Raw genomic sequence first — 17,848 nt, 5'->3', positions numbered from 1 at the left:
GAAACAAAACAAAACCACAAAGCCTTCGTCAGCTATATCAGGAACCTCCATGGCAAAGCCCAGATTTGTTCCAAATTATTACTTAATGGTAACACTTACACTGATCCTGTTGACTGGCTAGCTAATAGGTTCAGTGTAAGCTTTACCGTCTTATCCCCCCCCCCCCAAAGGTCCATTTGACATCCCAGATACTTGTCCCACACCTCACATCTCTGTAGATCGTGTTAATGGCCCTATCTAAGGCAAAGAACACTGCTTCCATGGGACCTGATAGTATCCCAGGCTGTATTCTGCACCATCTCCAGGAAGAACTAGTTTCGCCATTGAGCACCCTATTCAACCACAGCCTAATTATAGGCTTCATTCCAGCAGAGTGAAGAACTGCCATTGTTATCCCATTGCACAAAGTTGGTGCCACTACTGACCTGGGAAATTGTTGCCCCATTAGCTTGAATTCTGATCTGTAAAGCCATGGAATGTATTATTATGAATCTCATAAACAAGGACATAGGCAATCTCCAAGCACTTGACCCCACCCAGTTCGGATAAGTCAGGGGCAGATCTTGCCTGTTGAACGTGGTTGACGACTTTGAGACGGTCACCAAGGCCTGGATGAGGAAAGGTCAGTACATACAGCTTACCTTGACTTAGCCAAGGCCCATGACACAATCCCACATTTAGGTATCATTGAAAAGCTAACTCAACTGGATGTAAATCCCTATCTCGTTAGGTGGGTGGCCAGCTGTCTCATGGATAGGACCCACAAAGTCAAAATAGACACCACCACCTCCGACTGCAGACCTGTCACTAGTGGTATTCTTCAGGGATCTGTCCTTGGACCCCTACTGTTTAGTATCTACTTCTCAGAGGTCCAAGCAAAAACAAAGGGCCTCTGGCTGACCAAGTTTGTAGATGACTGTAAGTTGTAGATGATTTTAACATACTGCAAGAGGGTCTCACAGCAACAAATGACTGGTGCCAAAATTATGTCCTTAAGTTAAATGCAAAGTTGTAGATGATTTTAACATACTGCAAGAGGGTCTCACAGCAACAAATGACTGGTGCCAAAATTATGTCCTTAAGTTAAATGCAAAAAAAGTATTGTCATACCATTTGTCAAAAACACGGCCCCTACTGATTACCACATTAACGACAACTCCCTTAGTTCGCAACCTGTGGTGAGAGAGCAAGGTACTCAGGTCGACAACAATCTCACATTCGACCATCGTGTAGCGGCAGTGGTCAGAAAACCCTTTTACTTGGTTCATCTCATAAGTAAAGGGATTACATCCAGAAAAAAGGAGGTTATTACCTCTCTGTACTCCTCCCTCATTAGGCCTGTAATTGAGTACCATTTGGTGTGTACCTATCCAAACACCAGAACCAATTGAAAGGCCACAGAAGTACCTCACAAAGAGAATCCATGACCTTTAACACCTGTCCTATGCAGACAGGCTCAAATCACTATCACTCTGTTCGTTATCATACAGATTGCTAAGAGGTGATCTGTGTCTCGCCTACAAGGCAGTATCAGACCCTGCTGTACTAGAGATGCTCCATATCTGTAAGTCTAACTCCTCATGCATTACCCACTCAAAAGGCCTAAATCTAATATGCAACATCAACAAAATTTGCTGGAGAAACAAGTTTGTCTCCCAGAGGCTGCCACATCTCTGGAATCGACTTCCCATACATGTCAAACATTGTATCTCGCTGACCCTCTTCAAACACAACCTTGAGTAGATGGGAAACCACAAATTTGTCCCAGGAGTTCCACCTTTGTCCCTCATTGGCAAGGGTGACAGGTGCTGACTGAGGTTTCTTTTTGGGGGATAAACTGTTGGCTAGGCTTGTAACTGCCCCAACTAGGCATCAGCTCGTACAGGCAAGGGACTTGCTTGCTGCAGTTATGCATCCATCTTGGCATCATGATCAGTTTCAAAAATTACAACTCATGCCTACCCAGAGTCCGGAGTTCATAGGTACTCATCTAGACAGTTACTCAGTCTGTGTTCCCTCTACCCGAATTCAGACACTGAGATCCTAGGTCAAGAAAGCAATACAAAATTCTTCTCTTCCAGCGTGATTAATTTTTATAAGCCTTGGTATCCATGGCAGCAGCTATAACCTTCGTTCCAATGGCCAGGTTTTACATGTGAATACTTAAATGGATGCAGTCAGCTGAACGGTGCTTTCTTAAATATTCGTTAACTGCTACAGTCAACATCACACAGGCATACAAAAGGCACCTTCTGTAGTAGATTAATTCGCATGAACTCTCTGAAGGTCATCCATTTGTTCTTCCCTTGCCCACAGTCATGGTGACCATGGATGCCTCCCAGTTGGGTTGGTGGGGCACTACTTGTTGTAGGCCCCTCAAGATGCTGTCCTGTCTGGGCAATTGCCATTCAGACAGACCATATGTCAGCGGTCTGGTACATCAGCAAACAGGGAGGAACCAGATCTTATCCAGTTTTTTGAGAACCAAAGAGAGTGTGGCAATGGGCAATCTCTTCTGGTCACTTTCTGATAGCAATCCACATTCTGGAGAAATCCACTGTGATTGCAAACAAGCTAAGCAGAGCCATTCTGATGCCTCACTAGTATTCTGTCAATGTCATAGTGGTGGAGAAGATTTTCCATCAGCGAGGCCAGTCATGCTGCAATCTGTTTCTGTCTCCCCTTAACAAGTGCAGCAGGTTCTTTGCCCTGATCCGTCCAATAGAGGTGTCACAGAGAGATGCTCTAGTCCACGATTGGCCCTCTGGTCTCCTTTATGCTTACACACCGTTACCTGTCATTCCCAAGTTTCTGCAAAAAGCATTACATTTGAAAAGCACAGTTATCCTCATTGCAGCCTTCTGGCCTCATCAGAATTGGTATCCTTTCCTCTGGCCTTATCTTCCGCATCTGCCCTGGATACTTGATCCCACTCCAAACCTCCTGTCTCACCTGACAGTTTGACTTATCCAAATATAACAGGCCTGATTTCTCCATTTCCATTTATTGCTAGACAGCCCAGGCTCTCCTCCAGGTCCATGATATCATATTTTCTGAAAAAGCTTAGCAAGGACCTGGATCTTTTTCAGCACCTGTGCCATCTATTCTTGAATTTTTAGCTTAAATTTTCAATGAAGGGGCTAGTTTTTCAACTGTTAATTTAATTGGCTGCAATGTCTAATTTCCACCTGGGCGAAAATAACTCTTAGGGTCTTCTAAACTATGTAAAGCCTTTCACAAAGGAGCCTTTTTACTTAGACCTCTGTTAAGGTATCCTTCTCGTCCTTAGGATTTAACTATTATGCTTCAGGTCTTAACCCAGACTCCCTTTAAACCTTCAGCTGAGGCAGATTTTAAATTTTTGCTTTGGAAAACCATTTTTCTGGTCACCATCACATAAGCTAGACAAGTATCTGGACTCCCAGCCCTATCTCCTAAACCTCCTTAACTGTTTTTTTCACAAAGACAGGGTATCTTTGTGAACTAAATCATCTTTCTTGCCTAAGGTAACTTCTGAGTCTAACATACACCTGCTCATTATTCTACCAGTTTTCTTTCCAAACTTTTCAAATAAGGTAGAGTATGTGCTTCATCTTTTGGATGTGCATAGACAACTTTGCTTTTGTCTTCATTGAACCAAAAACTTCAGGAAAACTGACCAGTTTTGTTTCCTTCTCTGCTAACAAACTGGACAACTGGTTAACTGAATGTATCTCCTTTGCGTATGGTAAAAAAGGTTTATCGTTGCCTAAGCCTTCAAGAGGTCATTCCACAAGGCGGTTTCTTCAGTCTTTTGGTCAAAAGCGTCCTTAGATGACATTTGTGCAGCTGCAGCTGGACTAATTCTCACATTTTTATTGCTCTGTACAAATTAGATTTGATTTCCAGGAACAGAGCGGCCTTTGGCTCTGCAGTACTCTGGATTATCCTTCCATGAGGGCTACCCAAGGGGCCAATAGCTGGGGACTCTTAACTCATCAGTTGAGGAATGAATGAAAATGACAATATCAGATCAAAAAGTTATGTACTCACCATAATGTTTCATCTGTGTTGTCCATTTTCATTTTTCATTAACTTCCAACCCACCTGCCCCCATCCTTGGCTTCTGGAAAGATCTAAGAGTAGTACAGGAACCTCTGTTCCTTGTTTGAGCTCCAGTTTCCTTTGTCCTGTCTGCCTTTGTTAATTTATGTAATAGGTTGTCCTGTTATATCTAGGGGCAGCAAACTGAATCTGAAGTATGTTAGGTTGTCAGGACAGTATGGGTAAAGGAAGGAGCTCAAGTGTTTTGGATCTGATGATCTGGTAGACGTAGTTGGATCTCAGTCTCTGGTCCTAACCCAACAGCTGAAAAAGAACAAAGATGGACAGCTTAGATGGAATATTATGGTGAGTGCATAACTTGTTTTCTTGATTACTGTACCGTTTATGTCCTTGAATTTGTGAGTCCCTTATTTTCTTTGCCAGTGGCTCTAAATATAAAGGAAATGATAAAGGTGAAAGAGGGCATCCTTACTTTGTTCCGCGATTCAAACACAGCTTTTTGGAGAGGACCCTTCCTACCTTTATTCTCACCTTCAAGACTACATATATCTTCCTAATTATCCCTATTATTCTATCAGGGAATGCAAATGCTACCATTGTCCTGCTCATAAAATCCCAGCTGACTCTGTGAAATGCTTTCCCTGCATCAGTACCCATCAACGATAATGGTATTTTTTTACATTCTCCTTCCCTCTGGATCATTATCATCGATGTTCATCATTCCCACTGCTGCAGTAGCCTTTGGCTGTCTAGTTTGTTTCCTGCCTAGGAAGCAACAACTGGCCTGCTTCAAAAGCTGTGGCTCCCTACCACACCTTTCCTCTGGCTGCTGATTGGCCAGCACCAGTTAGGTAAGTAGCAGCCAGAAGGAAGTGACTAGTTCCTTCTTGCTGCCGCATAGAAAGAATGTAGGGAGCTCCTCAGGAGCTTCATTTCTGTCAGATAAGTTCCTAATATTGAGCTGTTCCACAAAGAATTCATTGCCCTTTTTAAGATTATCGCATATTTTATGTTAATCATTTTCACTGCTACAGTAGCCTATGGATTGTACCCTGCTAAGGATGCAGCACCCCGCCAGCTTCCCAAACCTCTAACCCTCTGCCAAGCGGTCACTAAAACTGCCTGTAGATGTTGATAATCCCTTTTTGGAGTGAGCTGTAAAAGCAGCCAGAGTGACTAAAAATTTTTTCTTGCCATCTCATTTAAATGCATGTCTGAGAGTTCACTGGTGAAGCAGTTGGTCAAGGCCCTGTGTCAGACAGATATGCTCATTTGGGGACTCCTTTCATAAGTATAAATAATATTTTTAATAATTTTATTGCTTTAGCTTTTTGGTGAAATTTATGCTATGTCACTTTAAGAATACTGCATTTTTAGGCAAGTGGTTGACATTCCATGGTTATAGTTATGGTCTCTCTAAGGGTTGCTTTCAATCAGTAGGCTATTGTTTACTACACTAGGGCTCGTTTTGTATTTATTTATCCTTACTGGAATGTTTTAAACAATCAAAGTATTTTTCTAGAAGAAAAATGGACTTTTATGTGAATGCTTGTGTTTACTACTTGTATAATTAATTTTTACAAGACAGTTTAATTATGCAAATCTGTCCGTCTTTTGACAGGGGAAATTGTTTGCTGCTTGTGTAACTTTTGTTTGAGGGTATATATTAAGTTTTTGGCAGGGTAGTGTGCTGTTGGTGCTTACTAGTGCACTTACTACTTTGCCAGTAAGGTATACCTAAAGGAGTCGGTGAAAAAGTAATCGGGCTTCTTCCCTGGCTACAGCATTTTGGGTGCGGGAGATATCTCAGAAAGATGATCTTGAGGTGCTCGAAGAAAGAGACGTTTTGTTTGGGATGATGTGCTGTCCCCTAACCTTTTACCCCTTAGGGATATAACTAGAAAAAAAGAAACAGAAAATTAATTACATTGAAAATGAGATGGTTTCTGTTGATAAAATTGATGGTATTACCCTAGCCAAGAGTTTAAGTAACAGACAAACTGACTTTACATTTTTTTGAGCCTGCAGTCATTTGCACTAAAATTCGTATCCTAAAATACATTGTTTTTGTGGCCTGTATATCAACACAGAGAATCCACAGATGCCAGAGCAGGCATGGAGTCAAGCCATGCAGTACGGGGATCAGGGATGGGGGGAACCAGTAGACTACCAGGGAATACATTGTCGTGATGGCACCAATATTACTTCAAGTATGGGGATGCCCTAAGGGACATACATCATGACTGGGGGGGGGGGGGGTAAACTACCAGACACCAGAGTTTATTCTCGAGTGCTGTAGTGGCACCAGTGGTAGTACAGGATTGGGGAAACACTAGACCACCAGGGCTGACTCTGTAAAGTACTGTAAAGGCACCAGCATTCTGACTGGGATCGGAGACTGGCTGGATGCATTACACTACTAGGACTTAAGTTATACATGCCATAATGGCACTAAAGTATTACAAGGGTGGGGGACCACAGGACAGTAGGGACAGTTATAGGGACTATGTGTATGTGTGTGTGTACGTGATTGTGTAGGTATGTGTCAGAGAGTGAATGGTGGGAGATTCCATTGACTACATGAGTATTCGCCATAGTACCCGTGATTCAAGAACGATGCAAATTAGCCGATAATGAGGTCCGACTTTGTTGTGGCTGACATGTTCCTGAATCACAAATGGGCATGTTATGCTGCAAGGGCCTTTCTGTCTCAAGCTGAATGGGTTGCACCATGGTCTTTAATGAATTCCTTGGCCTGCCACTGCTTTGGGTCTTTTTTTTTTCTTTGTTTGTGTTTTCTGAAGCAGAGAAAATAGTCCTGTCGTCATTGAGCCACAACAGTCAGAATCTCTGTCTGAAATAGAAACCAGCTTTATAAGTAAGCAACAGTGACGTGATTTTTTTTTCTTGTTCTGTCCGTCTGCAGGCAGAAGGTGGTACTAAAGAATAGTGTTTGGAATTGGTTATGTCTCTTGAGGATGCAAATAATGGTTTAGTTCTATAATTTAAGTTGTGCTAATTCCATGATTAGCATTGCAGACTACTTGATATGGATACCCAGAGTGACGGATGGAGATAACAGAAGTTTAATGTACCCAGTAAGGTGAAGGGTTTCCCAGTAAAGCATAAACAATATGTTAGTTTATGGCTGGTAGAAAAGAGATGCTGTCACCAGTAGTTTGTTTCCCTCAAAGTTAAGAGTATGCAGCTCAAATGAGTGAGTGACAGCTGAGTAGAATTCTGGAAAGTCACAGTTGCTATTCATAGGTAATTTACTATGTGTACAGTCAACAGTGTGAGAATTATGAAAATGCGCTTTAAGACATGAATCAACTGATCACTTTGAATGTAAGTTGCACATTTTAGGTACTCTTTTCCCTTTCATGTCTAATAGACATACTGCTCCTCCTTGTTGGTCTTGAACCAATTCATTCTGGGTAGTCCCCAGCATGAGGGCAAGAACTGACCAGAATGGGCCAGCATACAGGCAGCTATAGAGGTGGGTTCTGCCTTCACAGGTGTCTGTAAAGTCAGCATTGAGGGCATTCCTTTTAGGCCTTATCCTCATCCCTGGTGCCTAAGGTAAGTATCTGTCATCTTAGAGGCCTGCATTGCAATCCCCATGTATGTGCTTGATTCCATGCATACACTAATGTAAGCTGCCATTACCAACTTGGTACATTTGAAATGTACTTGGTGTTGTATAAGCCTGCACATGCTTGGTGGCAGTCCCTACCTCCCAGGTGTCTAGAAGGAACATTTAAAGCTGTAAGATGGGTGAGCCTGCACCAGTTGTTCAATCCCATTGCTCCCCTGTCATCTGCTATGGTAACCAAGCTTTTATTTAAATTCAGGTCATCTAAGTGTTGGAGCAAATCTCTGTCTGTGCCACAGAGCCACTCAGCACACATTTCTTGACAAACAGATTAGGTTGCTAATGTTCCATATTTAGAGTGACGGCTGTCTGTTATCACTGATCATTTTAGAAGATGTGCTTGCATTGGAGGTCCCAGAAGCATTTAAGAAAAACTTTTTGAGATTGACATGTTACAATGCATGTATTGTTTCTTCACTGGTCCGGTTTTATCTGGCATTCCAGTAGAGTAATTCTGGTTAATAATGAAGAGTAAAACTGCTTTTTGCAGGATTTTCACTAATATCTTTTATTTCTAGCTATTGTTTCTCAGAAATGGCTCCAGTGTGTGCTGTTGTTGGAGGAGTGTTGGGACAGGAAGTTGTGAAGGTGAGCTGAGTCTTTACTTTTTTAATGTTGTATCATGTATAAACCCAGATGTTCTTCATTCTCACTGCTGCAGAAGCCTATGGGTAGTGTCCTGCCAAGGACACAACATTACAGACAGCTTGTCAAAGCTCTAACTACCGTCCCTTTCAATCATTCTTGCTGCAGCTATGCTGCACCATTTTTGGAGGGAACTATATCAGCAACCAGAGTGAGGTAACTCTTCCGTATTTTCCTGGCGCCTTGAGGAGAAGCATCTTTCTCCTCCAGAAGTACAGAAGTACAGCAGTTTTTCAAAAGCTTTTGCCTAATAATCAAGACCCCATCTGGGGACACTTTACTCTCATAGCTAGTTTTTATTAACATTTAAAAAAAAAAAAAAACAGCAGCTTGTGGTATTCCACTTTCTTCCGTGCTTCTGCACTGTGTACTTATTTTACAGTATTGTGTGGAAAACTGTGATTTTATAAAAATATTAAGTACTTAGGCTGTACTTTTACCATGAGAATTTGTGTGCCTGTTACTGCTTTTAATGTAATTAGAATGTTTTCACAGTTCTGAGGTAATAAATGTTCTATAACATTTCTGACTAAAAGTTTAAGATCTGGTGGCAATTTTCAGTGTACTTTCTGTGTTTACTAGTTTCTGGTCTTTTATCTTTGGGGGAAGGGAAGTGTGCTGTTGTGCTTTCCCAGTGTTACTGAGCTTACTATACCAGCAGTCAGGTTTATTCTCTGAGTACAGGATAGGTAATATTCACAGTCTTACTTCTTCCCTACACATGTACCCAAAAGGAAAAAAGACAACTGAAATTATTGCCTCGGCCATTAGTGACTCTTGTATGGCCAAAGACAGTTTCACAGACCTCTTACCTAATCATTTGACTCCCTGTAGTGTAGCTGTAATGGCTGTTCCAGTACATGTTACAAGTATGGGAGAACCAAATGCTTTAGGTACAGGAGTTGTGTGGGGAAAGAGAGCTCCTGCCAGGGATAATAGGCTATCCCCCTCAGCACTATTCCAGTAAGGATATCCCTAGAAAAGAAACAATAACTTAGTTACAGGAGAGATTGTTTCTGTGTATGTCAGATGTTAATTTTTTGCCCAAGGCTGTTTTGTAGTCAGTCAGTTTTGGGGGCTCTTTGCATTTTCACAGTTACAGTGCATATATGGCCAGAGAATAGTATGTGGTTTCAGATGATGATTCTGACAGGCAGGGGTGCTTCTCTTGAGGAATCTGTTGTCCTGAACTCTAGAGGATGATATTCCTAATTTTGTACCTATTCCTTCCATTTTGCCAGCTCTAGAAGATTCATTTAAAACTGCCTGCAAGACTCCTGACTCTCTGGCTGCAGTTCCAAAGAAAGCTGATTTCAGTATAGGGTCTCTGTTGATCATAAAACTTCAGCAGCAACATCCAGCTATAAATATTTTGCTTCCCCTAAGCCCACTTTGATAAGGAGGACAATTGGTTAGACAAACAAGGAAGAAACTGCTTATATTGTGTTAGCATTTAAGATCTTGAATTATCAGGGCTATATGTGGATGTTTGTGCTTATATTTGGAAGAAGCTGCTGCTTTATTGTCTCTAGAAGGCAGGTCATATTTGAATCAAATTGTTTCCAACTTGTGATACAGCTTCTGTTTCTTCTGTGGTGTTGAGAAGATTTGTTTGGACACATAGTTAGGATTTTCCAATGATTTGAAGTCTAAAATTCTTAATTCTTCACTTTGTGAGAGTTCCAAAATTCAGGATGTTCACTATGTAATCAGTGCTTGCACTGTTTTCAGAACATTTTCCTGTAGTAACAGTAGATCTCAGAGATGCTTAGTATCACATATTCCATTGCTCACAGTTTCAGGAAATATCTAGTTTGCTGCATGCGGAATCACATTCTCTGTATTACCCTTTGGGCTCTCTACTGCACCTTGAATGTTCACAAAGTGCCTAGCCCCAGTGTGGCTCACTGCAGATTGCAGTGCATCCACATTTTTCCATGTTTAGATGACTTACTTATTTGTGCAGGGTCTTCTCCCAGATGGTTGAAGTCCTTAAGAAAGGTGTCCAACCTCCTGTCTGTTTGTGCAGGGTCTTCTCCCAGATGGTTGAAGTCCCTAAGAAAGGTGTCCAACCTCCTGTCTATTTGTGCAGGGTCTTCTCCCAGATGGTTGAAGTCCCTAAGAAAGGTGTCCAACCTCCTGCAGTATTAAGGGTTACACTGGAAATCTTGTCTCACACCCTCCCACAAAATTGCCTTTTTTGAGGTGTCTGATAGATGCACTTAGGAAAAAGGGATTCATTCCAAAAGAAAAGATAATAGCTTACGAGGAGATCTTTCAGAGTTTTTTTTTTCTGAGCAGCTTCAGCCCAATGCAAGAAAATTTCTCAAGATTCTAAGCCTCATGACATCCATAATTCTCATGATACCATTCTTCAGATTACACATGAGAAAAATCCAATATTACCTAAAAAAAAATGCTTGGACTTTCATATTCCTGTGCTGGGATATGTGAGGCAAGAACTGCTGTGGTGGAGTGATGAAATGGTTATGAATCCAGGACTCCCTCACTCTCTTCCAACCTCTTTTTACTTGGTTCAGATGGACTCTTCAGATTATGCTTGGGGTGCAGTTTCCATGGGAGTAAAAGTGCAAGGATTGTAGGACTTTTCAGACAGGCCAAAGCATGTAAACATCAAAGAAACGCTAGTGTTGATTCATGCTTTGAAAACTCTACACTACCTATGGGTTCAGGCCCTATACAGGTGGCTACAGATAACGACACAATATGTGGCATCTCAGTAAACACGAGGTGGGGGTTCAAGGTCATTCCTTCTGTGCTGGTTGGCAGTGATGAGTTTGAAGTTGGCATTTCAGCATTCTCAGACTCTTTAGGTCTCCTGCAGCCCATCAGAGCAAAACATTATCACAGACAGGTTCAGCTGATCCTAGACAGACCCTCACAATTAGAAACTCATACAGGTATGTTCAAGGACTTGATCCAGATGTGGGGAACACCTCAAGTAGATTTGTTCTCCTCCTTGTAAAACAGACAAATAGACAATGTCTGTTAGAGGCATCCTTAAAGACAAGCGTGGAGAATAGATTATCTGATCTTCTCTTAATTGTGAATGTTTGAGTATGCTTTTCCAGTGATTTCCAAGGTACGTCTAACAATTCAGAAATAATTACTAAACAGAAATAATTACTAAATATCATTGTGGTGACTCCCTCCTTGGCCAGAGGCAATTACCACAGGCATCCTTCAGGCTGGATCTATTCACACAGGACAAGGGGAGTTGGATACACACAGACATCAGTCAACTGTAACCGACAGCCTGGTTGATTACGTTTTGATCCCTTTTAGGTTTCTTTTTCATGAGGACTTGCAGCGGGTACTAAAAGAGGCAAGAATACCCGTTACTTGAAAGTCTTATGTTGGCAAATGGAATAGATTTTCTAGTTGGCACCTTACCAACCACAGGGGTCCCGAAAGGAAAGTAACACTTCTGGTTTTCAAATATTTGTGTGAGCTACATAAAGATGGCTTATTGTATGCTTCTGTCAAGGTGCATCTTGCAGCCGTCTCGGCCTTTGGCTGATGGACCTCGTCTTTCTTCTGTGCTTGTAGCCAAACAGTTTCTGAAAGGAATGTTTCACATGAGACCCCCCCCCCCCCCCACAAGCCAATTCCTCCTCCTAGAGATCTGTGTTTTGTTATAGAGAAACTTACATTAGCTCTTTTTGAACTTACCTTTGAGGTGGTCTTGCACTTTCTTACTTTGAATACTGTTGTACTTGTTGCTGTGTCATTTGCAAGGTGAGTATGTGAATTGCAAATTCTCATGGTGGGTGAACCCTATCTGGTTTTCTACAGGAATAGGGTTGCATTACACACAAATCCTTCATTCATGTCTAAAGTGGTTTCTGATTTTACCATGAACCAAGCCATCAGTCTACCACTTTTAATTTCCAGATCCAAAAAACAAGCGAGAACAGATTCTATTTGCATTTGATGTGGACAGGCAGCTTAAGTACTATCTTGACAGAACCAAGCCCTTTAGAAAGGCTAAACAGTCATTTGTTTCCTGTGCTGGAAGTAAGAAAGGCCAACTCATGTCTGAACAGACTATATCCAGATGGCTGTCCTCTGCAATTTTTTTTTTTTTTGCTGTTCTCACTTTGGCATAACTGTTCCAGGCAAAGTTAATGCACATTCTACCATGGCCTTGTCCTGTTTGATCACATAATGGAAGAGAGTGGACTCTCAGTGAATTCTAGAAGCAGCAACTTGATCCTGTGTTCATACCTCAAAAGGCGCTACAAACTGGATTCCTTCTGTAGGTCCAGGATAGGCTGTGCTAGGATGATTTTCCAGGGGTTCTTGGACCCTTATCCTTCCTCCTCCAAGGTAGGATAAGCTTTGGGAATCTACCAGTAGTGTAGGGTACTGCAACAGTGAGAAAGAAGAACATAGTACAGTTATGCAAGTCATACTTACCCAAAGCAGTAGATGTTTGAATTTCTTCACTGCTGCAGTTGCCACACCCACCACCGTCCCCCTTTGTAGGTGGTTGAGATGGGACACGGCCTCCTTTGTTATTTGAATTATTTTTATGGTGATTATTTATTGTTGTCTCCTGATGAATCAACCTTTTCTTAGGGCAGCAAAATCCTGAAAATTGACCTCACTTTGGTTGCTGTTATACTCCCTCCAAAAAGGGGCAGCTGACATGAAGGAGGGGAGTTAAAGCTTTGGTAAGCTGACTGGAGGCTGTGTCCTTGACAGGACATTACCCATAGGCTGTGGCAGCAGTGAAAAAATTTTAACATTTACTGTTAGAGGTAACTAGAACTTGCACAACTGTACTTTATGAGGATATGGTAAGATAAAGTATTTAGGTGTTTGGATTAAAAAGGATTCTGTTATGGTGGCAAATGACATGTTGTAAGAGATGAAACAAAAGATAATACAAAGAGATAATACAAACGGTGAGACATTATAAACTCTCAACATTGGATAGAAAAAGTAAGATACAAGAAATAAAAATATTTATAAGTCCCTTTATTATTGTATACAGGTCAGGCATATTTTTATCAACTGGAGGAGAAGCTTTGGTCTATAATTAATAAATTGTTAAAGGAAATTGTTTGGGAAAGGAAGGAGGGAATGAGTTAAGTGGGATGCATCTTCTCCCCTTAGAACAAATTGGTTTAGGATTGCCATATTTGAAGGAATACAGCACAGCTACATAGTTAAGGCTCATTTTCATAGCACAAGCAGTACTGCAAATCAAAATAGAAAAAAAATATGTTGAAAGTGGGGTGAGCTCACAAAATAATGAGAAAGTAGGATTTTGGATGCAGGCAGTTAAGGAGAACAGTAGCAACCATAGAGAATATTATATGTACAGAGTAGCAGAAAATATTGTGAGAACAAAGCCAACATGTATTGGAAATGACAAGGCTACATATTACTTAAGCTAAGGAAGTATTCCTTTGAGCTGGGGATATAGAAATTGAATTGTATAGATGTAATATAGCCGTACAAAGGTTAACACTGTTGGCTTCCAAAGAAACAATTGCTAGAAATCAAAAACAAAGCCATCTGTAACAAAATTATTACATGTTGTGAAGGAGATGCATAAAATGAAGGAAATAAAAAGGGGGGGGGGCTGGACTGGAGGTGGGATCTTTAGAAAAGTACAGGAGCAAACTACATGGAAATAAATGTGATCTGGAGAACAATACATACAGAATAATGTTCAGAAGGAAACGTGATGTTTAGGAAAGGAAGGACTTGTGCAATCTATTTGTTAAACTGAATAATAATTGCTGTGAAATAAGTCATATTTGTATAATGCACAATAAGGGAAAAATGTCATAATTTGTCTTCTCTTTTATAACTGAATGTGTACTCATGTCACTATGTAATGTTAACAAAAATGTTTAACAAAAAAAACAAAGATATATTGACTTATACTGTTTTCTGAAGCAAATGGGTATGATTTTGTACACTAAATGCGGGCCATTCTTACATGCCATTCTGAAGATGAGTGAGCTCTATACACTCTTATTTAATAATGTAGTACTGTTGTTCACTTATTTAATTAGGGAAGCTAAAGTACATGCAAAAATGGAGCAGAAATGTTCTTAGCATTCCAGACGAAGAAAGATAAATTTCCAGAAAGAAGGCCAGCATATTAGTATAACTTGCTCTCCCATACTCTGAAGTCTGACCAGCAGTCTCTGTGTTTCATTTTTTATGACAAAATGGTCATCATAAATTAGAAAGTTTTCAAAGGAGATATATTAAGCATGTTAAATAACTAAGTGATCTGGAATATGAAGAGCAATTAAAACATCTACATCTATATTTATTTGAATACAAATATAGAAAATGTGATAATAATCGTGTGCATCAAGTATTAAATGGTAGGGTCATGTCTTGCAGAGGATACAGCTGCTCTAGAACAAGACTCCCTATCCATATAAAACAAAGCTTATCACTTGGATCTGTGGATAGGAAACGAACTTTACCCCAGTACTGCCTCCCTGTACACTGATGAACAGAGACAGCTCCTAAATGCTTTATCCCATACATGGGATCCTCAAAATTTTTATGGTATGATCCGTTATTTCCATAAGGGGTGATATAAATTATGAACAGTGGGATGAGTAAAGCCATACTAACACCAAATAGGTTAACTTGAGTACCAAAAGGGAAACTGGCTAGACTTAAAATGACCCACACTGCAGCTAACCTAGCATTTACCAGTGAACCTTTGGGAATGCTTTGGCCTGTGCAGTAGAGAAGATTGAACACCTTTCAGACTATTGAGATCAGTGACTCAAGCAAACAGTACTACTACTTGGTTCGGGAAGATAGTGGTTACTATGTGGAATACTTTACCAACTAAATATTAAAACGTCATTATATAGTGCATGTTTTCCAAAAGGAAATAGATTGTTATTATGGAAATAAATGTTAGTATTATGCAGGCAAAATGGGCCTTGTTGGTAGAGATTGTAGGTAATGTAATGTAGTACGTTATTTCTTTTGTTATGCCAGGTGGTACTGTATAGTTGGCTCTGTAAGGATACTTGACATTCTGCCTCCCCTCCATCACTCCCTTCTCATTTCACTTATTTTCAAGCATTTGTCATTTTGTCAACACTAGAATGACCAGAGTAGTACAGCACGTAAAAAAACATGCCCTGAAACATTGTTTGTTTGCTTTACTGGTTTGACCAAAAGGTAGAAGTTGAGTTTTCTCCAGGTGGTTTGTCTGCGGGGATGGCAGAGATTGTTATCACAAAGGATGGAGTGAATAAGCCATCAAAACCAAAATAATTCCTCATCTCCATCTCCCTCATTTAAGTACTTTCACTGTAGTGAGATTGTATGGGGTATTCTGATAAGTTTGAAGTGTACATTTTACTGGAGTTGCACATTTTTTGATATTCACTTAGTATACATTTCCTTAACTGCCTATTTGGTTGTTTGTCTTTCTAGCATAAAAGCTCTAACATAAAAGCTAACAGCCATAGTATGCTATGTTTATGATTTGATGTAGTTAACTGTTTGATAAATTTGATGTTTTAATAAAAAAGTGCCGAGTTAATAAAAATATTCTCCCTTTGTAGGCTCTTTCCCATCGAGACCCTCCACATAATAACTTTTTCTTCTTCGATGGGATCACAGGAAATGGAATTGTAGACTGCCTTGGAGCCAAGTAAAAGTGACATGCTGTTAAGGTGGACTGAGGAAAAGTCTTGGAATGCATAAGCTTAATTTTTCCTCTATAAACAAATGGATGGCTGAAGTTCCCTGACTGAATGAGACACAGAGTCCCTTATGTCACTGTTGTTTCTCGACAGAATGGAGTGCTTCTTAGATGAGGACAATTTGATCTGTTCCTAGAACATTTGGACCCTGGGTTATTTCCATGTACTTTTGCAGCAGCCTTTTGTACAGAATTTTTTTTTTACAGTACCTATTTGTTTTTCACCCATTATTAAAGACACCTGTTTAGCCGTGCATTCTTCAGTCATTATATAGCAGTGGTCGATACTTTCTAAAATATAGCCATTCTTTGTGGTAACTCCAGGAAAGTGAAGTATTTAAAAATGCTCTCAAGTTTGTCTTTTTAGATTGTTTTGTTTTCATTAGATGTAACAATATTTTATTCCTAAACAGATTTGATACACAAGTTAAATAAAATGACACCAGATTGCGTGCACCTTTTTTATTTCCTCGTAACTAATGTTACATTTTTTGGACTCATCTGCAAGTTGATAACTCTGTAACTGGATGAACATTAACAGTAATGAAGTGTTAGCTGGAGAGTTGTGCACAGAATGCAGTTGCTTATTCAAGTAATTGTTTTCATTAATTCATATAGAGGTGGTTAAGTCCTTTGTAGTCACAATTTTCAGGATGGCTGATGCAAAGGCAAGTTTTGCTTTTACGTGAAACCACAGAAGCTTGCTTTTTTACTAGCTGCCATTTTTTCAGTTCCAGGTGTTCCCTGTTTCTTCATTCAGGGGTGTAGCTAGACATTTATATTTTTTGCTCTGACTTAATGGTGTTCCCCCTACCACACCCACCTGTCATTTAAAATGTACTCGGTCCTCGAAATATTGCCCCTATACATATAGCAGGAGATGCATCATTTTCGACTGCTGCTACTTTTAACCATACAAATGATGATGCTTAGAGATTCATTCCTATCACATAAGCATGTTTTAATGGGTCTATACTGCAAACATTAATTTAGAATTTTCTAAAAAAAAAACATTCTCTGCTCCTTTAATAATGTTTTGAAGAGGCGGTGTATACTGAGTATGTCTAGTTACACCCTTGTCTTTATTTGACGTAAAAGTTATCAGCCATCCCTAGTGACAAAACTGTAGGTCATCTGACCAATTGTGTCAGACCTTATAAATCCATTTTTCTTGTTATTCTCACCTCATATTTCTAAGTAATTTTACATAGACAAAGGATAGCAACAGCTGTGGTGTATATGGAAAACCACTTTGTTCCACTTGCACTTCTGCTCATATATGAGGAATAAAATTAACTTGCCTCAGCAGAATTAGATCTGTAGTTTACGAAGCTCCCAGTCAACAGAATTTCCAGCCATTTCCCTTCAGACCCTACTGAGTAGCATTTGGGTGTGTCCTAGTTCACTTGAGTCATGAGCAGGTGCTGTGGGGTGTAAATTGTCATTTTCCCTTATGGGCAGTGTGGACTAAGTCATGAGTATATTGTGCTGTCCATTCATTTTGGGTAGTTGGCTATTCTTACAGGGGCCTTCACATATATCTAAGGACTGACAGCAGGTACTCAAGATACTGAAAGCAGACGTTGTAAGAAAGGATTATATTATACTAGATGTTTCATCAGGTAGTACACTTCTGTATAGTGCATCAATTTAGTTGTGTACACTAAAGTTCCATTTTAGCCCTTAATTCCTATCTTTAACTGGTGGCTTGAGGCATTTCATTTACAGGGTGGGTTTGTATAGGCTAGAATTAATGTAATCATGGAAGTTAACTATGA

At 40.2% G+C, this 17,848-nt stretch overlaps 1 protein-coding gene across 1 annotated transcript in view; it reads left to right on the top strand.

The window, feature by feature from the left end:
• SAE1 (SUMO1 activating enzyme subunit 1) overlaps positions 1-16,546 on the top strand; it is an 803,581-nt gene extending 787,035 nt beyond the window's left edge. Inside the window, exons 8-9 of the mRNA XM_044090079.1 lie at positions 8,218-8,287; positions 15,931-16,546. Of these exons, the coding sequence (XP_043946014.1) occupies positions 8,218-8,287; positions 15,931-16,023 (163 nt within the window). The 3' untranslated portion in view covers positions 16,024-16,546. The remainder of the gene's footprint in view (positions 1-8,217; positions 8,288-15,930) is intronic.
• Positions 16,547-17,848: the final 1,302 nt, after the last annotated feature.

Source organism: Protopterus annectens, chromosome 1.part0, assembly GCF_019279795.1.
Source record: "Protopterus annectens isolate FY-2018-M chromosome 1.part0, PAN1.0, whole genome shotgun sequence".
NCBI classification, from domain to species: domain Eukaryota; kingdom Metazoa; phylum Chordata; order Ceratodontiformes; family Protopteridae; genus Protopterus; species Protopterus annectens.
This window is presented reverse-complemented; position numbering and strand designations above follow the sequence as displayed.